Source organism: Solea senegalensis, unplaced genomic scaffold (genome assembly GCF_019176455.1).
Source record: "Solea senegalensis isolate Sse05_10M unplaced genomic scaffold, IFAPA_SoseM_1 scf7180000014436, whole genome shotgun sequence".
NCBI classification, from domain to species: domain Eukaryota; kingdom Metazoa; phylum Chordata; class Actinopteri; order Pleuronectiformes; family Soleidae; genus Solea; species Solea senegalensis.
The window spans coordinates 1-24,122 of NW_025321046.1; the positions used below are offsets into that span (position 1 = coordinate 1).

General features: G+C 39.4%; 2 protein-coding genes across 2 annotated transcripts; one reads left to right on the forward strand and one right to left on the reverse strand.

Moving 5' to 3' along the window:
* Positions 1 to 760: 760 nt before the first annotated feature.
* Positions 761 to 5,886, reverse strand: LOC122761217 (microtubule-associated serine/threonine-protein kinase 3-like; the record flags this gene model as incomplete). Its single annotated transcript, XM_044016394.1, has 5 exons — positions 5,469 to 5,886; positions 5,064 to 5,142; positions 3,513 to 3,670; positions 1,488 to 1,563; positions 761 to 970 (listed from the first exon to the last, which is right to left on the reverse strand). Coding segments are annotated over exons 3-5 (345 nt in total), but the record flags the coding sequence as incomplete, so codon positions are not given.
* A 1,255-nt stretch (positions 5,887 to 7,141) lies between these two features.
* LOC122761218 (sorting nexin-7-like) lies at positions 7,142 to 22,771 on the forward strand. Its single transcript, XM_044016395.1, has 5 exons — positions 7,142 to 7,218; positions 8,205 to 8,291; positions 12,647 to 12,799; positions 21,868 to 21,986; positions 22,118 to 22,771. The coding sequence occupies exons 2-4, from the start codon at positions 8,211 to 8,213 to the stop codon at positions 21,946 to 21,948; spliced, it is 315 nt and encodes a 104-aa protein (XP_043872330.1). The 5' UTR covers positions 7,142 to 7,218; positions 8,205 to 8,210; the 3' UTR covers positions 21,949 to 21,986; positions 22,118 to 22,771.
* Positions 22,772 to 24,122: the final 1,351 nt, after the last annotated feature.

Here is a 24,122-nt window from a genome sequence, read left to right on the forward strand (position 1 = left end):
TGAATGTTACAAATACAAGTGAAGGAGTCAATTGGCTCCTTTAGGACATTTTACAACATATTGGTGTCAGCGGGCAATTATTGGCTGTGCTGCCTCCGACCGTCATATGGAGAGACAGATCCCTGACCCAGGTTTTTTGTCTAATGTCATTTTAAATATGTATAATGCATGACCCACTGCCCACCTCTTCAGGCAAAAATTTTCATGATGTTGCACTTTATTGTATTGCTTTCTATATATGTTTATTCATGGTAAACAAAAGAAAACTTTTGAACATTTCATGGTATTCCTGAAGCTGTCACAGTTTTAACATAGTGGCCTTTAGAAACAAAGCACGCCTTGTGTGAGTATGTGTGTTTCTATGGCGGTATTTGTTCCACTGTATGGGAACAGACTTATCAGTTCAGCTGGAGGTACACCGAGTTGGCCATGCCTTCTGTCTGACAGCATGCAGGGGAACGGAGAAGGGGGTTGCCATAGAAACAACAATTTTATCACAACACTGATGAGACCTGTGACAAAAGTACCTCTCAACTTCACATTTTCCACTACAAGCTGTACTGTGTGTGTGTGTGTGTGTGTGTGCCTTCGAAAATCAAAACACTGAGTGACATGCCTGACTGCACATGTGGCCTGCCTCGACCAATCCCCTTTCAAAACTACATCCAATTTACAAATAAATTAGGTACAACACCACCTTGACCCATATAATTTCCACACGAGCCCTGCAAGACCCAGCGTCCCCTGCCTTTGTCCTCACCTCATGTAGCAGCTTTTCCAGCTTCTCCTGCAGCTCAGCAAAGTAGCGTGAGGTAACCAGGCCTTTATGGGACTTATCCAGGCAGTCTCTGACCAGTTCGACCAACTGGTGCTGGATGAAGCCCAGCACCCCGTCAGCCAGTGGGAGAGAGCTGTCTGGAGAGTAGTGGGTGACAATCTCCAACAAGCGCTCCTCCATCTGAGCTGTGGCCTGCAGGGAGCACACAAACACACTACTTACTCTCGACCAAAATTCTGTTATATTTCCGTGAGTGCATCCATGTAGTCTTCAACACTTACTAGTGAGTCAACATATGAGATTAACCTACTAAGGTGTGTCATTTTCAAAAGTCAAGGTCAGTGTCAATTCTGTACTCAGTAATGGACTGCAAGAGTAAATAATACATTCAACTTTTTATGTGGATTAAAAATCAAACATTGGGACAACACATGTGGAGTGTTTGCAGCCCCTAGATGGCTTTAGTGGAAAATGTGTTACCACAAGTAAACAAACCTGTTATTTTTCTAATTGAAGGTAGTACTAAAAGTTGAAACCATTTAAAACAATTAAGAGATAATTTTGTAGCTGCAATAAAAGAACAACAAAAATAAAACAAACATTCAAGGTATGAAGGTCAGCATTACAGATGTAATATGACATCGGTCTTGTTTCAAATTTTTTGATAGGTGCATCCTTATTCAAAAACAAACAGACATGAAGCATGTACCTTTGGAAAACGTTCTTTGTAAACATGGTTCATCATGACGATCTCATTATCAAAAGAAATTGTGGATCGCCCAGGGCTGCAAATAAAAACAAACCGCTTTTTTAGAACATTTAAATTAATCATCACATGCATTTTGACATGTATACAATTCATCTCTCTGAAAGTACTAATATTGTCATAATTATTTAGAAACAGTTGATTCAGTTTAGCCCAACCAATCAGACACACATCAACTCTCAGCTCATGGTTTAGAGTATGACTGGAGGTCAATAACTTAATTTGATATTAAACAAAAAGCAATACCGTGAGACAACATTAATTCTAGCAACTCGTAAGCTGCTAAAACTGCAATCATAGTTGGGTTGAACTGTTTCTCTTTTTAAGTTTCTGTGCAGACAGCTGAGGTTTTTCTGGTCAACAATCACCTATGTCACCCATTTACTCGAACACCACCATGATCCAGACTAGGGCTGTGATGATTTCTCAACTATTAATCGATGATTGAATGAATTGTCAACTATTTTCACAATGGATCTAACAGTTTTAGTTTGACTGGGATTTCTAAATATATAATTAATAGAAGTTCTCTAATATTTCAGCCCCTACAATGTGAATATTGTCTGGTTTCTGTGCTCCATATAACAAAGAAATCATTAAGCCTCAATTTTGCTAGCAGACAAAACAAGACATTTAAACATGCAGAGGTCGATTGGATACTCTAAAGTGACTGCAGGTCTCAGTGAGAGAGAATGGTTGTCTTGGCTCCAGCTCCACACAACCCTCATGTGGAGGATAAAGTGGCAGACAATGAATTAATTTTGAGGTTTGGGAAAGTGCGATCAACATTTTGGCACATTTTCTGACATTATATGAACCAAGCAATTAATCAATTATCAAGAAAATATTCAACAGTTGAATCGATTATGAAAATAGTTGCAGCCCTAATTCAGACCAAGTGTATTCTTACAGAAAATGATTGCTCAAAGAAGCTTTAAAGAGACCACGGATGCAAACATGCTCAAGTCCTTTTTGTCATGAAAGATGCCTCAGTTACACTGGAAGGCTGCTGCCTCGTGTTGCAGCTCACAGTGGCTCTCTGCATTAAGCCCCCCATCCCCCAAACCAACACCACCACCTCGACTACAGTTCAACAGCTAGATCCCCGAGGCGCTGTTAGCTATCACGCCCACACACAGCACATCATGGTGCCAGAACACAGAGCACACCAGCATCGCACAAACAGTGCAGAGCAGAGCCAACAGACAAAAGTTGTCGAAACCACACGGCTCTGCAGTCGATTCTCCACTGCCCTGCCAGCTGACAGGCGTGTGCAATCCATGAGATTCAACTGAGACACCCAATGCTGTGTTTGCATGTGAATTTGCCTCGGTCACGACTCACATCGACATCCAGGCATCCTGACATCCGACAGTCAACGACCTCGGGAACATTGCAAGACATTCTGTCCAAATATAAAATGTTGTGTTCTTTCCTAAAAAGGATGCAGTTAAACCTTTGGGAAGGATAACTGAATTCAATCTGCATAAAATATAAATGTACCAAGTATAATAACAAAACAGACATTTTGACTCAATTCAGATTCTAATCCAGGTTGTTTAACAAGTGGTCTGGTGGAAAATATAGGTGTGAGCAAAAGCAAAACCCACCAAAAACACTAATCTCCCCTCTCAACGTGGATCAATGGAATGACAAATTACACCACTGGGTTAAAATGGAACATCGCTTTTTAACTTTTAAAGATTAAAGCTGCCAAAAAGGGCAGAATAAACTGTGGAGAAGTAGAAAGCATTTAATCCATGTCACCAAAGCCTTAAAGAAAATGAGGTGACATTGTAATTGTGGATAACAATACCTCACTTTTCAAATAAGTTGCAGTCAGTGTGTTCCTACAGCATTAATGGCTACAAACATAGCTAAAGTACAAACATAAAGTTGTACTTTTTTCTAAAATAAATGTGTAGCAAACAGCTTCATTTGGACGTAATCTGAAATTAAACTTTGTACCTGAGGCTCCGAGACCGGGGTCGTATGACAGTCGAGGGCCTTCCATCCTCGTCGGTCATGCTGTCTGTGCTGCGGAAGTGCTTGAAAAGGAAGTGCAGCTCGTCTTGTGTTGGCTGGTATGGAAGCTGGTGGAGGCGCTCCTGCGAGGACGAGGAAGACTGCAGACACAAAGATGGATTCAAAAGGCGAGGAAACATAAACACTTCGACAAATGCCAGATTCAAATACTCATTAGGCAAATTACACACAACCTTATCCATCTCTTTGGATAACCTCAATTTATTGTTTTGATAGTTGTACCAAATGAGAACTTCTAATAATAGCGGTTCAGGGGAATTCTGTAAGTCATAAAAAGCCAAACACAAATATAAACGATGTTTCATTGTAAACGTAGGTGGACAAGAGAGAAAAAAACAACTTTTCCTTAAGAGCTGAACTACAGTGTGTCAGGTTAAATAGGGTCAAGTCGGTGATGTAAACACATACACACGCACCACGCTGTGAGGTACACCTAATAACTTCTGACCAGGCTGATTTAATCTTTCTGGATGTTTTGATAGTTGCTGGTCCAAATAGCTAATCAGACTGGATGGTGGAGCACAGTAAAAAAAGTTTTATATTAGCACTGCACAATATAATGAATATTTATCGCCATCATAAGAAATACTAATATCTGTACTTATAATACAGTATATCTATGTATATATCACAATATCATTTTCTCCAATATCAATATAACATAGGTTAAAAATATATATTGTTATGCAACAGGTCTCTCTTGAAAATTAAGCTGTATAAATAAAGATTATACATAAAAAAATTTAAAAAGCACCGTCTAATACACGTCGGGACACGACACACACTTGCTACGAAATGTTTTGCCTCAGATTTGGGATTTTGTCTCTCTGTGTCCATATAGAAATTTAAAAACACAAATAACACACGTCTTCAACTTTTCACCAGGAGCATAAAACTATTTTTAAGTTGTACAAACACTCGTAACTATCGATAACAAAGGGAAATAGCAGGTCAGCGCCGCATGAGTGTAATATCACGGCAAGTCAGCAATATAACCCAGTGTTAATTACATAACTATATTACTTGGGACACCAACTCAGAGCACTAACAACATTCATCATTATTAGCTCTGGTTTTACGTCACCTTGAGAGTTTCACAGGCATAGCATAGACACTAACCCCAACCTTAAACTTACATCTAAAATTCTAATCTTCACCCTAAACTAAACCAGCTCCTAAGAAACAAGGTTTTGCCTCAGTAGGACCAAGTTCTGCTCACACATGCACACACCATCTCTTAATCAACATTCATACACACACACACACACACACACACTGTAACATCTTACATGTAGTTCCACAGACTGGGGAAATGACTCATTCAGGAAGATGACAGAGGAAAACAATTAGTGACTTGTCATTTCAGTCTTTATGTGTATTGTTGCTTATTGCATACATGTGCTGTTTGAGTTGAGTGAGGTGTTAGGATTGCTTGGGCGAGACGTCTCTGCTGAGGACAGCGCGGGAACTTACCGAAACAGTGGAGCTCGGTGGATTGGTTCCATAGCCAGACGAGGGGAGGGAAGCCAGAGACCACCTCCTGCCCTCAGCTCTAAGAGAAACGGACATGCAAGTTACATAAGCAGCGGCACAATAAGCATTAGACAGCACTTCATATGTGAAGCTCCTTACATAACTGATGACATAAGTGATATGTGACCACGGTTAATGCTTTCCCCCCTTAATCATATACAACAGTGTGTTTATTCCACAGCAGCTCTTAAGCTTAGTGAAGTCTGTAAGAAAATGAGTCAATGTATAAACCAACAATGGTGAAAATCACTGTAAATAAAAGGTTTAATATATAACAAACAAACTTGAAAAGCCCAAATAAATGGCATGAGTATATTTAAAAAAAATTAAATTAAATAAAACTACCTGTCAGCACGAGCCAAGTGACTGACATCACGACAGCAACAGAGAAAGAGAAAAGCAAAAGTGTTTTAGTGAGTTTTAGGAATCTGGTGACCTTGTGACTCGTGGCATTCAGCTGAAAGATTAATACTGACATTGTTGCCTTCCTTGCCAATTTTCATCTGTGTGGATACAAGGGGCGGCTACTGACTTAAAGTAATTTGAGGATGCAGTAGTTGCTTAACTGTCTTTAATTCGTCACTGAGTAAAAATAAAGGATTAGTTGTATTGATTAATGTTGATTTACACAAAGGCAACAACATTATCACAATAAAAAATGTCTATTTAGTGGATAGATAACTATTGTGAGGAGTGGCAGATTATCAAAGATTGTAAAATTTGAGCAGTAGCTTAAAACCTTATAAGCAGAAAAGGAAAAAAAACCCTGGTAAACACATACATTTCACACATCTTTATTTAAATATTAAACATACTGATGTTGTATATCTCAGGATGTGTTGTACAATGCATAACATTAATTCAATACATATTTTACTATTATTATACAGCAAAAAATAAATTGCAATAATCATTGCTATTGCTCAGCCCTGTTTATAGAGAGATGGGTTAGGGTTACAAAAATATATATAAAATAAATGAAGAAGAAATGATCAGAACCTGAAATAAACCTATATTATGTAATGCTCTAATCGTTGCTGCCTTAAGTGAGACCAGCTCTAATTTTCTCAGAGCAGGTGTCATTTTTCTAATCTTACGCTCATAGTGTTTAAGGATGAAGCACATGAACTACTCATGAGTTTTTAATGACTGTTCTTTGGTGTCTTAAAGGTGTCGCCTCACTTGGAGGTTGAGTGATGTATGAATAGGCCTCAGGGGAACCCTCCATTACAGCACTCATACTGCTGAGGAGGAGTCGGCAGGTGAGTGTTTGGTTATGTGTGTGTGTGTGTGTGTGTGTGTGTGTGTATGCTCGAGACTGAGTCAACCTCCATCACTTTGATGCTGCTGTGCTTCAGGCCTTAGACTGTCTTCTTCTGACCCATCACATGCACAGGTTTGCAAGGCTATCCTTTTAAGAATTGAAAGCATTGCCTTCCGCTCATTTGGACAGCTTAAACAAAGTGATATCCCAAACCCCTACCGAAAACCACAATTCAAAACTTAGCTCTAAACTTAACTGTCTAAGTTTTGCCTAATTAGGACCAGGTTTGGTCCTCCATGAGGACTACTGGTTGTGACGAGGATGGTGTTTATGCCAGAGAATGGTCCTTAAGAGGTTAGAAAGACAAGTACACACCTTTTTGACACTTGTTGTTCTGGGGTTCATCTGGGTTTGCATTGTTAAACAAAAGCCACCACAGACTCTGGATCCTATAATTATTAATGATCTACAGCCAAACTTTTTCTAGAAATGGAAACATAATCTCATAAACAACCATCACAAAATATATAAATGAATGGCACTCACTATCTCGATGTATGTTTGTTTCAAATAAATTAAAGTAAATTTAAAAACTCCATACAGTCAGTAGTCAAATGAACATGTACATACTGTACATGGAAAATAAGATTTTCAATCATTTATGAATAATGAATTAATGTGTACTTGGGTTTTTAGTGGCAGACAGCTGATGGCATGACAGTTACGTCAAAAATATTCAGTATTGCATAGACAGAAGAGCAGACCCAACATCTGTCTGAAGTCCTGGTCCCTGTCCTGCATGAGTACGTCCTCTGTGCTGAGACGCTGAGGGTGAGTTGGACAACAAGATGAATGTTTGTCTGTTTACTTGCTCATTTACATACAGAGACACATGACATGTCATTTCCTTGTGGAAAATGAAGCAGGTGTGAGGGAAGTCACTTCCTCTCGATCTCAGGTCGCCAGAAACAAATAATCATTCACTGCGTCACCTCCTGTCGTCATGACTTTTTTGTCTCAGAGTGGGAAAATCTCAATGAACTTGTTACGTTGGGAACTCTCCGTCCGCAGTAAAAGCAGAAGTCACAATTTCCTTCTCGGAAAGTCGTTTTTGGTTTTTGCCAGAAAGACACTAGATTTGTTTTAAGTCACCAAGTTTGCTTTAAGATAACTTCTATTTTCTGTCTTTATTTCCTTCTTTCCGACAGTTTATTCTGTGACAGCGTCTGGGATTATAATCTGTATCTGTAATGTGTATAACGTCTTCTTCTCTGTTTTCGGTGTCACGTTACAGCGCCACCTTCAGGCCTCGTACATGTTGTACAGAGTCGTTTTGGGGGTTACACGAACATAACCATGGCTAGTAGAGTCAGATTTTAGAATGTCTGTCAGACACTGAGACCATGTGTTGAAGGTTTGACTGTTAACACACAATTGAATTATTTAAATGTCAACTGCACTCTTTCTGATTCTGATTGTGAGGAGATGTGAACTGGTCCGTGAAATTTTGAACCTTGACCTTGATCTAAAAAAGAATGAAAGCAGCAAGATCACTGAATTCAGTGGGTGATGTGAAAGGTGCATTGACTGAATACAGGCTAAAAAATAACAACAATAATAACAATAATAATAATAATAATAATGAGCTGTAAAATTCCGTCCCTCTTCCACCATCAGAATACGTGGTTTCATAAACAGCTGTTTATGAAAAACAAGACTCATACATCGGTCGTGGGGAGGTGCTAAGAATCTTTTTATTTATTGAATTAAATATGAATAAACCGTTTAATAGAATAAAATGTACTCCTCTGTCCTAGGGTGTGATGAGACGTCGAGACAACCTCCAGGCCGAGTTCGAAGCCAAAAACGAGGCTCTGGTGTCCAGGAAAACTGACCAAGAATCAGTGAGTATGACTCCCATCCTCCCGCTCTGCCAGCCCATGTGTCTGTGTGTCCTCAGGCATTTTCCTAAAGATTAGGTGCAATAAAGTGAATCATGAAGCGATGCCTGTTCCCACAGGGCCGCCCTCTGCTCATATTGGGCATGGGGCTTCCTGGGTAGGATTATCTAAATACCCAGGCTTGTCAGTCCTCAGCTCAGTGGGAGTAAGAGCTGTCGATATAATTTACACTGTAATCCCTGCAGCTAATAATGGAGTAATGAAAAATCCCAGATCCCTTTTAGAAGAGGACTCGCTTCAAAATGTCAGGAGACGGGAAATAAGGCGAGGAAAGGACACAGCTATTTTTAATGCACCTTGTTAATATTGTGTACGAGTGTGTGTTTGATTTTATTAATTATTTAATCTCTGGTCATAGAGAGCCTTAACACGATCAGCAAAAACAAAGGAGGAGAGAAGAAGACGAAAAAGTATAAAAAGATGCAGAAATGGGATTTACCACAGGCTTCATGATATGATATCATGATATTATCATGATATCATATCATGATTGATCATGATCATATCGTACTGATATATGATTTATCGACGTATTTATTACCTTCTGTCAAGTGCAAAGCATATTCCCAATCTAAAACCCCTTTACAATGAAATGAATGTTTAATATAATAATGTAATGAATATAATTCTTAAATATTGATCCATGTTTATGGCACCTCTTTACAGCGTGTTATTCTATCTCTTAAAGTAAAGGGACATTAAATTCAGCAACATTCTCACGCACACACACAATACAATACTAATATCCTATATGTACAGTATGTGTATACATATATATACACATACTGTACATATATATATATATCACGTGCTTCACGATGCACAGACTGTAAAGATGTAAAGAAAAGTCATGTTCTGTTTATTTCTTCTTTATGGAACATGGAACACACATGGACCTCATTGATTAGATAGAAGTGTTTTGAAGTTTGGTTGTCTTATGTTTAGTGATTGTTTCAATAGTTTATTTATCAGGGATGATGCCAAAAATATTACATCATATCAAAGTAGTCATGAAATCAGCTGTGGACATAGTTCTTTGATCTTCTCTCTACCCACAGACTCTGACACTGATGTCTCTGTACAGTCCGTCTGCTTAAAAACACCTTGGCAAACACAAATGCATACAGTGCGGATGAAGTGAGATCATCATAAATGGTCACATGATGTGCATTCAGGACATCATTTAAATACTAGCTGTTGCAATCTTTCAGGGTTGATGAGGACACCAGGTCTGAGACCAGGACACAAAGCCTGACCAGACCAGACCTGACAAAGAGACAAAACTGTCAATGACAATGAGTCCAGGTCAAAGTATCCACAATCAAGAGAAATGCATTCATTCATTCATTCATTCATTCATTCATTAAATAACAAAACCAGATTTCAGATAAAACGTATGACACTGAAATAAGACAATCATTTGTCATGCAGTAAATCTGTGTGTGTGTGTGTGTGTGTTTTAAGGATCTTAGAAGCTTTTTTTCTAAATAATAATAATATTTATTATAATAATAATTATAATTTCATCATCAATGGATTACCGACACATGAGCTATGAATTACAAATGTGTGTGAGGTATGAGTTGAACGTTACCGTCCACTATTATTAAAAAGGTGAACTTCTCAAAGCAGAGAATCAAATCCCTTTGTTCTGAAACATTTATTTGACCTTTGTAAAAAAGAAAATACTGAGATTTGATGTGAGTCAAAGTGAAGGTTGTGTTATTACACATCACAACCAGGAGGAGGCAGTGTTGTGTCAACAAACTCTGTTATTCCACTATTATCAAGAGCAGCAATTCCCAAGAATGCTGCAGCCTAAAATACATTCTGCAGTTCCACCTTTAATCACAGCTTTAATCCCAGGAAATATCATCAAGTTTATTTCATAAACTGTTCAAAACAACATTTGAACTTTCGATCATTTCTGTGTGTGTTTTATAACTCTTGTGCATTTTCATTCATACGTCCTACTACATTCTCTTTGACTGTTGTGTATGTGTTGTGTAACAATTAATCACACGTAAGCAACTACTTTGATTTGTTAAAATTCCTCGAGGTGGAATTTTCATCAACATGCTCGATAACTATAATGCACTACAGCAACCTTTCTCAAAGTGTGGTCCCTGGACCACTGGTGGTCCGTGAGCGACCCCTAGTGGTCCGCGAGGTGACAAGCAAGTATCATGTTTTAAAACGTAAAGGTCAGTGTTTCTCAAACTGCCTGCCTTGTTATCAAAGTTCATTTTAGGAGGTTGTACTCTGTGAACTGTTGAAGTTGGCTAATTTGAGTTAGGTGGTCCCTGAGTGTTTTTGTGGGTAAGTGGTCGTTGGTCTGAATAAGTTTGAGAAATACTGGAGCCGTAACGCTAAAGCTACATACAGCTAACGAGGAAAAGCAAACCCTGATGTTTTACATCACTTCAGTCTGGATGTGGAGTCGTCCTCTCCACATTAGAGAACTATTCTGTTGTAAAGTAACCGGACGTGTGATCAGTCTATTAACACTGAACAACACAATTACAGTCAACAAGTATTTGACTGAGCTGTGTGCTAAAGTGCAGACAGTTACAGGAGCAGCTGTTCAACCCCGTCTTTTGTTCTTCTTCAAATTGCTGCTCGTGTTCATTCCGAATAAACAGAACTGATCATGAGCAATTGGAAAAAACGATTGGCTGATTAGTTGACTGTCAAAATAATCATTAGATGCAGCTGTGTGTGAGACGGTGACTCTGTATTCATCGATAGTTTGAGGAAGAGCCGCTCTGCCAATAAAAATCCATGAACCACATCAGTGCAGTGTGAGCAGGAAATGGAAACAAGTCACACATTTGAGTTTTGATTGATTTATGAAACTTTGTATTGATGGCGACAAGACAATCCATCCAGCATGAAAACACGTTATTCCAAACACCTGATCACAACCGTGACGCTCGTCTGATTCTGTGTTTACATTCATACAGTCATTTACTGATGACACGTTTACTCTTCTGTCACATGACACACGTGCTGCACTCTCGACACGGTTTCATACTATCGGTTACAAGTGGAGTCTTTTATGGGGAGGGACACACACACACACACACACACACATAGAGCATCACAATGCAATTCAGCTGTAGTCTTGACAATGTGTCTGGATCGATATCACTGCAGTAACAAGCGTGTGTGTGTGCGTGTGTGTGCGTGTGTGTGTGGGAGAGAGAGAGAGAGTGTGAGTGAGAGAGGTTTACACTATGCTAAAAGGTTCCCCGACTTATGTCTAATAGTCATTTAATAGTCAAAAATAGACTGAGGCAGTTTTACAAAGGGATTATTATTCACATTTCCATGTATTAGTTTCTGTTTTGTGTGGTTGTGTGAACGTCTGTGACCAAATGCTGTGGAATGTAAGAGCGATTCATGTTAAACATGTGCTCCGTCCAGAATCCACGTGTGTCTCCTTGTAATGTACTGCTTTACTGTTTTAACAGTGTATATGATACGACGTCATGTACTGCTTTACTGTTTTAACAGTGTATATGATACGACGTCATGTACTGCTTTACTGTTTTAACAGTTTATATGATACGACGTCATGTACTGCTTTACTGTTTCAACAGTGTATATGATACGACGTCATTTACTGCTTTACTGTTTTAACAGTGTATATGATAATTTACCGCCATACCGCTTTACTGTTTTAACAGTGTATATGATACGACCTCATGTACTGCTTTACTGTTTCAACGAGTGTACTGCTTTACTGTTTTATGTAATGATACGACGCCATGTACTGCTTACTGTTTTAACAGTGTGATATGATACTTATTACTGCTTTACTGTTTTAACAGTGTATATGATACGACGTCATGTACTGCTTTACTGTTTTAACAGTGTATATGATACGACGTCATGTACTGCTTTACTGTTTTAACAGTTATATATGACGCCATACTGCTTTACAGTGTATATGATACATGTACTGCTTTACTGTTTTAACAGTGTATATGATACGACGTCATTTACTGCTTTACTGTTTCAACAGTGTATATGATAATACGTCACGTAACGAGAGCGTCTTATGATTGACAGCTGTACTATTTCCTGTTACTACCAGTTTGAAAAATGAAATCGATAAGAATGAAACATTTTGACCGTTGTCGTGTTCAGTAGGTGATACTCATCATTTAAACCAGAGGACCAGATCATAGAAAATGCTAATACTACACTATAAACTGCAGAATCCACGTACTGTGATGCATGTGTGTGTGTGTGTGTTTGTGGTTTTTACTTGTCTCTGTGTGTTTGATCGGTAGCTGCAGGACGAGGTGGACGGTCTGGCAGACCGCGTGGAACTGGCTAACAACGCTTTAAAAGGAGACTGGGTCCGCTGGAGAGGCAGCATGAGAACTGACCTCAGATCAGCCTTGATTTCCACCGCTGAGAAGAACGTGGAACACTACGAGAAGGTGAGGTCACATACTGAACGGGTTCACTGATTGCAGTTGGAGTCAGTTTGTAGTTTTAGAGAAAGATCATGAATCTGGGAAACTGTGTTTGTGTGAATGGGTGAACACCAGTGTGGAGAACAGGAACCGTGGACTGCTGACACGTTGTTACAAGTGAGAGGAAATACATGCAGAGAAGCCACAGAATTATCTATTTTCACTGTTACAGTTGCTGATTTGTATGTTTTATTATTATTATTATTATTGTTATTATTATTATTATTATTATTATTATTAAGCAATACACTGCAGATTTACCAGATATTTTTATTATTCAAACAAACAAGTATTTTTATTCACTGGGAAAGAATGTAACTAGAGAGAGGAAAATAGATCCACTACAGACGGCACAGAAGAGGAAGAGGAAGATCTTCAGAGGAAGATTAACGAGCAGGCAGCTCAGCAGAGACAGCAGGGATTTAGATGTTGAGAGAAGAACAATGGAGCGTGCTGGAAGGAGAGAGCATGAGACAATGAAGTTGTTACGGTCACATTCATTTAGTTCATTATGGGCTTTGTGAGTTATGATGGAGTGGAAGTGTATGGTTAGCACACAAATGTGCTTCCATATGCTTTTTGACTAACAGTATTTTGGTTGTAGATTCTGGAGGTGCACCAGCAGAGGGCAGCAGTGATGTTAGTCTGTGCTCACATATGAATCTTCATAGGGATGAGTCATTTTCAGCTCAGCAGTAAAAAGAAAAGATTTCCAATTTAATTTGTGACTAAAATATCATATCATGACAAAACGTCATAAAATCAGATTTAAATCTCTGAATGACGGTGGACTTTTTGCAGATATCTGATATCAGTAAAAATTCAGACGCTGTAATGACTTCACTCACATGATTTTTAAATTGAATCCGTTTCCATGTCAACACACGTGCTGATCTGCCAACTTTCACACTTTCCCCAAGTGTAAAAACTTCCATATGATTTTGTTCTGTTAAATGTTCTGTATTTATAGCCCAGTCTTGATGAACTCTCAATGCTGTGTTCATTTTCTCATTCATTCATTCATTCATTCATTCATTCATACATATGTAACATATGAGTTATTGGCCCAAACACCTCAGATACTTATATATTGGCACATCATATATCAGCAAACAGTCCAATATCATGCTTTTGAAAGATAAGTTCTGTTTGTGCTAATTGTTTCATAAAAAGCTACTTAATGCTTTGCAAAAGTTAAGGATGATTTGAGAGATGCACTAAAGTGAACTGTTGAATAAGCAGCGGTAAGATTCCACTTAATTACGGTGTTTCAAACACGAGTTTGCTTTTAGCATAAGCCAATAATATAGACTTTGTTTTGCTGTGTAAGAGCTTAACGTTCACTTTACCCTCATACCCTCATTCCCTCACCTCTGTCCAACCTCAATCTTTCATTACTCAACATCAGTGCTGGAGCTCTCTCTCAGTCTTGGAGATCACTGCAGCTGCATTATGACACTAGGCTGACCTGGCAGCACATTAATGCTGGCTCTATACTCGTGTGTACTGTGTGAGTGTCGGTGCAGTTAAAATTCAGACGTTATATAACGGTAAAATGCCAAAATAAATATTCATCAGATATATTTTGAGTCTGTGGGCTGATCGGTGCAACAGTGACGCTCAAACCATGCAGTCCTGTTCAGCTGTTCATACTAATGATAACACTAATGAAGGAAATGGTCCGCGTGTGTACGCGGTGTGTGTGTGTGTGTGTGTGCTGCAGCGCGGTATGTGCGTGTGTGTGTGTGTGTGTGTGTGTCAGACACAGGCCATCTCTCCTGTCCCTCTCTGCTGCAGCTCTTACAGAAACACTCATCAGCCATGACTCAATACAACAAGTCAATGTGTGTGTGTGTGTGTGTGTGTGTGTGTGTGTGTGTGTGTGTGTGTGTGTGTGTGTGTGTGTGTGTGTGACTCAAAATGCTCCTCTGCACTCACACATTAATACATGTGCATCCACTTCCACTATATTATCACTGATAGACACATGATCTGAGCTCATGTGATCAGATTACGTGTGAGCAGTTGTTAGCATGTGCATGCTAATAACTAATATTGAATTGACCATTGCTAGCTGCAGTGACAAACTAACCAGTTGTGTTGCTCATGTGTGTCATGTGTAAATCGTAAACTCAGTGGTGATTGTGACCTGACTGCTCTCACACAGACTGATAATCACTCCAGCTTTAAAAGACAAATCAATCCATACTGATGGTAGAGGTTTGTTTCTGAGCGATGTGAGTTTTTAATGAAGCGGCTCTGAGAGACAAGTTTGTCTTCACACAAAGAAGAAAGAATGATCCATAATTTAGATTATTTGCAGAGATGACAGCACTCAGCTGCTCACGTCTTTTGTTAACACTGTAGTCTTTAATATTTTATTTCTGAAGCTGCTGTGACTGAACGAAAGACAGGAACGATCACACCTTACAATGCTTTACGTGACAAAGCAAACCAGGAACATGCAGGAGGTCTGTCTATAGTCACTCAGGTTTTCTCTTTTTATTATATATATATATATACAGTATATATAGTATAGATACAATATATATATATATATATATAGGATATTTGTATTGTTAAATGTGCTGTTCCACACTCCACTTAAACTGAGCTCTGCTCACACACTGTAATTGTAAACATGTATTTAACTCTTATTTTACATGGATTCATACTTCTTTTACTCTTCCTGCTTCTTGGTGGTTGCAGACACAGAAGTTTTCCTCCGTGTTTCTAGTATGACACGGAGGAAACAGTGAGGTGGTCTACAGGAAGACAAACACGAGCTGTGATTGTCTTCAGCAAGAACATGAGCATTAAAGCCCAGTGTTTTCCTGCTGTGTGCACTGCTGCGCTGACTGTGGTTATTGTGTTGCATAATGTGGTTGTTCACACACACACACACACACACACACACACATATTAGCATGTACATGTTATCAAAGCTACACATTAATCCCAACTTGTGACTGTGAACACTGTGAAATATCAATGTACCCATCCACAGTCAGCTGTCGTCATGCCAGTGAAATCCACATTAATGTGGTAGTTGAGGGTTTTTTTGAAGTGTGGTTGTACTCTGCCTGAGCTGTGTGTGCCTCATGCCCCTTGAGCAGAGCACCGCAATATGACGCGATGCTGGTTCTCAGTGGAAACATGGCCGCTCGTGTGGACTGTAGACACTTTACCAACGTTTGCAAACTCCTCACAGCTGCACCACAGTCCAGAGAGGAAAACATGAGTCAACTGCAATCTGAAAAGACACTGAAGTCATAAATAACACATGTGACGTCTGATGGAAGCAGTAGTGGATCGACAACTCTCTTTCTTTTTCTATGGACCAGAGAGTAAATGGTTTAAAAAGTGATAAATGCTTCTTTTGTTAGGAAACTAAAATCTCTTGAGGGCAACCGTGCATTTGTAACACTGGTTCTACTGTAGGTGCAGTGAGCCAGCAGCAGGGGGCGCACACAGGTAGGGCAGCTCTGATTATATGTCAGCACCTCATTAAACCAACTGAAGTAAATCAATTTGACCTTAATGACTCGTTTGATAGAACCCTTGAGTTCAATACTACTGCAAATAATTGAATGATTCCAACACGCCTGGTGTTTTCTATACATGTCACAGAACAAACAATAAGTCTTTAGTGCACCACTGACAATGGTGCTAATTACAGTTGGGATGTTTGAGTTCACTCTGTAACTCAGTGTGTGATTCCTCTGTAAACCACGCCCTGATCCTGACACATGACATCAGTCCTTGCTATGCTCTGTGCTTATATTGTTATTCAGATGTAGATGTGGACTGTTGGAGCCGCAGGGCCTGTGAAAGATTCATTAGAGTGCTGCACAGAGAGAGTCCACCTGGGAGAATCTAATAAGGCACCTGCACCTGCACCTGGGAGGCTTTTCACCGCCTCGGCTGGTGTGAGGGAGGAGAGGTGGGGGAGTGTCAGAGAAAGAAAATACTCTGTGACACAATGACTTGGATGAAGAAATGAAATCCTGCAGTAGAACTCAAACGTTGTGTGTCTATGAGGTTTTATTACATTATTAACTATAATTTAGTTTTTAACTTTCTGGATTTGGATTGTCGAGTGTTTTCGATCCTCTTCAGTGGCTCGGACAAACTCTCAATGTGGTAACATATGATTCTGGTTCTGGATCCACTGGCACCAAATGTCTCATTATCATTCATGAAATATGAAACTGGGTACACGGCGGCGTAGTGGCTAGCACTGTTGCCTTGCAGCAGTTTCCTTTCACTGTTAATTGATCGTAGGAGAGTGAATGGTTCGTCAAAGCAGTAGACCATGACCTTTGACCCAACACACTGACTGCTCTGTGTCTTCTTCGCTTCATTTATCATGACGATCATTCTTTGATTATATCGACTATCACAGAACTGCAGCATCAAGATATTCTGATTATGTGGTTGTTTGTGTGTGTTGTGGAGCTTTGACGACCAAGGGCGGAGTTTCTGGAGTCGATGATGAGTTTTATTGGAAACAGCTCAGATCTGAGGAGAACTGAGACGATGCTAAACATGAACAAGCAGAAGTTAACAGTTGGGCGTCCTCTGTCATTCTGACTGTGAACCCCAGAGTTATGGTATATGTATGGTTTTAGGAGAAAAGGGGGAGAGACGTCAGGTCAAGATGTCTTCCTCTGCTCATACCTAGAGTCGACCTTGGGGACGACTGCGTCGTCGAGTTATTGTTCCTCTGCCCATGTTGGGAAGAGTTCAACAAAGATATAAAGAGGAACACTCTGTAGACAAATGATGGGTTGCCAGGGTTACACAGAGGCCTTTGTACTGAGTTGTTTGGTTTTTCTCTTACAGTTTGTGTTCATTGTGTTTTGAAGTGACAGAATTCTTAGCAGCCCCATGTCGACCCCTGCGACTCTGACAGCGAGTGAAGTTTGTCAACTGCTCACTCAGAGTGACCAGATAAAATGGTCAATCTGTGTTTAACATATGGAGTTGAGCAGGTGAGTCTTTAGTTAAGTTGTTCCTTGTGTGTCACAGTCTACGAGTCCAAGCCCAACCACCTCGTCATCACTGTAACTGTCGTCTCTGTGACGTTTACTCCAGTGAGATGTCCATGTGTGTCTCACACAGAGAGACAGAAGAGGATGAGGACTAACGTTGGCTCTCCATAGGTTCACCTGTCTCTTAGATCACACATGCAAAGGTTTCTGTCTTAAATCAAACTGAACTGTTACTGTGACAACACATTTAAAATGGACCAATCTTATACTTTTACTTGTTTGGTGATCATGAGGAGGATTTAGTTCATACACTTGAATAAAGGCTGCAGTCATATATTATATATTATATGTTATATATTATATATCATATACACCATATAGACAACCCACACTAACCCACACTTGATCCCAGGGACACACAGAGTCCCTGGGATCTGATTTAGGAAAAGAATAATATAAAATCAGAATCATGCTGTGTACAGGCTACTTCTTCTTAATCAGAGTATTTCATATATACTTCATATAAATGAAATGCATCACTGCAGATGTGTATCAGTAGATATTGTAGTTTGTTACTGCAACTAACAATGACTTTCATAATTGATCAATTTGTCAATACTTTTTTATAATTACTCAAGTATTTCAAGAAAACACCATAAAATGTTGATCACTGTTTCCCAAACCTTGAAATGAGGATGTCTACAAAAGTCCACAAAACAAAATGATTCAGTTTCATGATTTCTTTGTTATATAGAGCAAGAAAATGAGGAAATATTCCTGTTTAAGAAGCTGAATCTGAGCTGTGCCCTAGTGGAAAAGGGGCTTTAGTGCATACAAAACAGTTACTCGATTATTAATCGATCACTAGTCCAGTATTTTGATCATCAATAAATCGGTTTAAAGCTTTTTTTCATGATTAAAACAAGATTCCTGATTGTTACAGCTTCTTAAATGTGATTTTTTTCTAACAAATCCATCATTAAAAACTGAATCCTTCATTTGAGAACGTCATCATTTCCAGGTTGACAAACACTAATGAACGTTTTTTATGGACCAATCGTCTTTAGCTTTAATTCAGTTCAGCGTGAGGTCGTCTGGGTCTCTGTCACCTGTGGATTTATGACGTTTACTGCAGACAGACTTTGTTGACTTGACTTCAGATCAAGCTCAGCTCAGACTGAGGATAATTCAAAAGTGCTTAAAGTCCCAGTTTGCTGCGGTGATGAGGTCTGACATGAGCTGGGTTCTTTCTTTGTCATGAATGACAAACGCAGAGTCTTGTCAATACTGCCATGTTGTCATATTGTCATATTGTCAATATTGCCATGGTTACCGTGTCACAGTGTCGCTGTTTGTGCTGCAGAATGGTCTGAGATCAATGTGCAGATGCTGCTTATATTTCAAGACCATTTTTATTGTCCACATATAATTGGACTGGAGTTGATATTTCGTGAGTGAGTAATATTAGCAGCTATAAACTTCAAATCATAGTTATATGATATTATTATAGTTGTTGGTACCTCCTTATCGACTCTGTGTTTTAAATGATAAAATAAATCATAAATATGAGTGGAAATGTTTTATTTTCAAACCTCTATGCGTTAGAATGCCTTTTATTCATTCATGTGCAGGGTTGAACTATGTGGAATATGATGTTACATGCCAGTCTTTTCTCTCTGTAAAGAAAGAGGTGTAAAAGAAATTGGATAAACAAGTAACTGCAGGTCTGAACTGAAGCTGTTCCTTCCTCACAGAGTCTAACTCCAGCTGACCGTGGTCAGGAAGCGTCGAGGACGTTGTTTCTGTGTTTCTAAAAATGCTAAATATGACTTTTTCGTGGCTCTGGACGAGTCGAGGCATTTATTTCTTCCTGTTACACACACACACACACACACTAGTGCCTCACTTTATGCTCAGACACTCACTCAGTTGCTCTGTTTCTCAGGTTCACGCTGAACCCTGAAGGTTTGTGAATGTAAAAAAAAAACTGGCTGGAATCGTCGTCTGTCTTTGCACAGATGACTTCCTGTGTGCACTGAGATAGTGAGACGCTCACAGAGTCTTGTGGAGTTGATAGACTCAGCCGTCAGTGTGTGAAGTCACCTGACATTTGATGATTTACATTTACGTGCACTGTGACTTGCATAGATTCAACCACTGTGTGCTTATTTTAACATGTGCTGTTATTTTGAATGATTGGAGGTTTGTGGGCGTGTTCTTAGTGTAAGAATCAGTGTTGGTTTGTTGAGCCAAACCCAGTTTCCTGGTTTCCAGGCTGGACCATGAAGGAAATGTTAGTTTTATCGATCGTGTTTTCATCTCTTTTGCTGCCTCAGTGAGTCAGACAGTCCAGCTGCAACATTCAAAGACTGGTTCAGGTCTTTGTGGTTGTGTGAGGACCCGTGGCTGTCAGCAGGGATCAGGACCACTGAAGGCTCCTGATCACATTCTCTCCTAAAGTCTCATTGTGTTATTTTAAGTTTGTATCTCACATTACACTGACTAAAGCTAACTAAAGCTTGTGTTGTTTTATAAACCAAAGTCCAGAGAGAAAATGACTGATTGTTGATCAACTGTCTCCATTAGTCATTTTAAATGTGTTATTTTGTGACTTGAGTGTTTGAAGTCATTTAGCAGGTGAGGCAGCAGGAGACTGAGAGGATTTTAGCTTCCAGTCAGAAAATGACTGTTAAAGATAAAACAGTGACTATATTCTCAAGATATTATATATAATAATATTATTATAATAATAATAACATAGTTCACTGAGCACTGTGTGTAAATAACTATAGTGTTAACACTAAAGTGCAGTGAGTTGTGATCATGATGAGACTGATGATGATGAGGCTGATGATGATGACGATGAGACTGATGATGATGATGAGGCTGATGATGATGATTAGGCTGATGATGATGAGACTGATGATGATGAGACTAATGATGATGATGATGACTAATGATGATGATGAGATGATGATGATGATGCTGATGATGATGAAGCTGATGCTGATGATTAGACTAATGATGATGATGATGATGAGGCTGATGCTGATGATGATTAGGCTGATGATGATGATGACTGATGATGAGAGCTGATGATGAGATGAGACTAATGAGCTGATGATGAGGCTGATGATGATGATGAGACTAATGAGGCTGATGATGATGATGATGAGCTGATGATGATGATGAGACTAATGAGGCTGATGAGGCTGATGATGAGGCTGTTGATGCTGATGATGATGGGGCTGATGAAGTTGATGAGGATGAGGCTGATGAGTTGATGAGGATGATGATGAAGTTGATGAGGATGATGAAGTTGATGATGAGGCTGATGAAGTTGATGAGGATGAGGCTGATGAAGTTGATGATGAGGCTGATGATTGATGAGGATGATGAAGTTGATGATGAGGCTGATGAAGTTGATGATGAGGGCTGATGACTGAGGCTGATGCTGATGATGATTAGGCTGATGATGATGAGACTAATGAGGCTGATGATGCTGATGATGATGATGAGACTAATGAGGCTGATGATGATGATGAGACTAATGGGGCTGATGATGATGATGAGACTAATGAGGCTGATGATGATGATGATGAGGCTGATGATGAGGCTGTTGATGCTGATGATGAAGTTGATGAGGATGAGGCTGCTGATGAAGTTGATGAGGCTGATGAAGAGTGATGAAGGATGAGGATGAGGCTGATGAAGTTGATGATGAGGCTGATGAAGTTGATGAGATGATGAGCTGATGAAGTTGATGATGATGATGAGGCTGATGAAGTTGATAATGATGAGACTAATGATGATGAGGCTGATGAAGTTGATGATGATGATGAGACTAATGATGCTGATGATGATGAGGCTGATGAATTTGATGATGATGATGATGAGGCTGATGAAGATGATGATGATGATGATGAAGGATGAAGTTGATGATGATGATGAATGTTGATGATGATGATGATGATGATGCTGATGAAGTTGATGATGATGATGATGATGAGGCTGATGATGGTCTTTGTTCTCTTTCAGTGCCTGGCCGTGTGGGAGTCGTTCCTCCTCTCTCAGAGACAGGAACCAAGTGAGCAGAAAGACGGGGACAATGTTTCCTGAAGTGCAGAGAAAAAGAAAGAGTAAAGCATAGAGATGACATAAGAGCACAGTGCCTGGCCGTGTGGGAGTCGTTCCTCCTCTCTCAGAGACAGGAACCAAGTGAGCAGAAAGACGGGGACAATGTTTCCTGAAGTGCAGAGAAAAAGAAAGAGTAAAGCATAGAGATGACATAAGAGCACACCGTCTGCTGTCTGTGCACCTGGACCCTCCAAATCCAGACCTTGACCTTGAACTGTTGTCCACTAAACAAGCTTTCTCTCCCTAACTCTGTCTCTCTCTCTCTCTCTCTCTGTCTCTCTCTCTCTCTCTCTCCTTCTACGTGACCAAAGATTATAATTCCAGTTTTAACATTCCAGTAACAAATTAACTTTTTTTTTCTTCTTTTTTTTAAGCACTTTGATCTGAATAACCAAACATAGCCGTGTTCACATGGTGCACACGGCCACAAATGACTCAAGTGTCAAGTTTCAGGAGTTCTTTTCTCCGGATTTGTTCAAAGTAATGAAGTAGAAATCTGTAAAATAAATAGAATTAGTCATTTTGCACACACAGCAATTAGTGATAGTGAATTTGACCTCTGCATTTAAACCATCCTTATTACACACAGGCCAGACGCAGAGCAGAGGGCAGCGCTTATCTGTGCCCAGGGAGCTATTGGGGATTGGGTGCCTTGCTCACAATGGTCACAGGTCCTCAGGTTCACTGTGGTGTTGGGCCCCCGGTGTTTTCTCCTTCATACGTCATCATTTCATACTTGAACCTGAGCAAGGAACAAGCTTTACAACCAAAACACCTCTCATCAAAAATAAACTATTATTTTCTCCCTTGTTTTATTATTATGATTATGATGATTAGTATTATTTTTCATGCAACTATGCAACTATGGCTTCCCCAGGAACATTTTCTGTGTGAGCTCCACTTTACTGTCGTGTTACTATGACGTCAAACTTATTTGAGATTGAAAACATCCAAGACAAACAGAGAAGACTCACTTCATGAAATCTTCACCTTAAGTCAGTGTCTTCAACATTTGACACTTTCTCTCGTTGTTTGAAACTGAAGTTTGGTTTGTTTCACAGAGAAAATCAGAGATCTTACGTCACACAGCAGACTCACTGAAGTGACACACACCTACACCAGCAGTCAAGTAAACTCACTGATTTTCTCTTTGGACTTTGGTGCAGGAGAGTGAGTGGCTGATGTTTCATTGGTCATTCTTAAATGAATGTGACTGAATCTCGTTAGTTCTCATTGTTTCACTAAAGGCTCCGTGACTGTGAGTGTCACAGAACCATGTGACTGACTCTATTCTTTTTTTTTTCTTTTTTTTAAATCCTATAATCACATTATTATTATTAATAATAATAATAATAATAATAATAATAATCATATATGGCATTATAGACATGACCACTCTTCTTTTCCAAAACCTAAAAGTGCTTCACTGAGTGTTTGCATGAAAAAGTGTTCATGCTTCTGTCACCATGTTTTTTTTATTGAAAACATTCTTCTAATGGAAGTCTCAGTGGATCTGAATGTTCAGATGAATCATTTGACAGCTTCCAAAATTGTTGCCAAACTCTCTTAAATGTCTTGTTGTTGGCTGCAGTATATAAAAATATAAATATATAAATATAAACTTTTTGTTTTTGTCGTACAGGAGCAAAGAGACAATCACAGAAAACACCAAGTTCCTCAATTCATTTTCAGAATATTTGACTATTTATTTAGTCCTGGATTAGTAATCTACCAATAGTTGCAATAGTGTTGACGTTAACTGAAAGACTTCTTTCCCTCTGTGTTTGCTGAACTGTATCACGAGTCCGTTCTACACGCAACACTGAACGCTGACGTACAAACGGCCAATCACGTTTCTGCATTCACATCCCAAACAGTTGCTGATTGGCTCTTAAATGCAACACGTAAATAAAGCTGCATCAAATCAAGCAAATGCAAAGGTCAACGTCAGCGTCTGTTGTTTCTATGTTTACCCACTCAAGTCCTCCTCTCTACTGCTGCTGATTATTGCTGCTGCTATTATCAGCAGATGTTCTGTCACGTTAGCTGCGGCCTGAACACCCTTCACATAGAAGCCATGTTTACATTTTTAACAATGATATATCAACATCTCCTCGCTTACAGTCATCTCCTCACATACACACAGTCGTCTCCTC

Bases quoted from the DNA above. Each gene is read 5' to 3' on its own strand.
- LOC122761218 (XM_044016395.1), top strand. From the start codon at position 8,211: ATGAGACGTCGAGACAACCTCCAGGCCGAGTTCGAAGCCAAAAACGAG. The intron at 8,292-12,646 runs GTGAGTATGACT...TTTGATCGGTAG, and splicing joins GGAAAACTGACCAAGAATCA to CTGCAGGACGAGGTGGACGG. The intron at 12,800-21,867 runs GTGAGGTCACAT...GTTCTCTTTCAG, and splicing joins ACGTGGAACACTACGAGAAG to TGCCTGGCCGTGTGGGAGTC.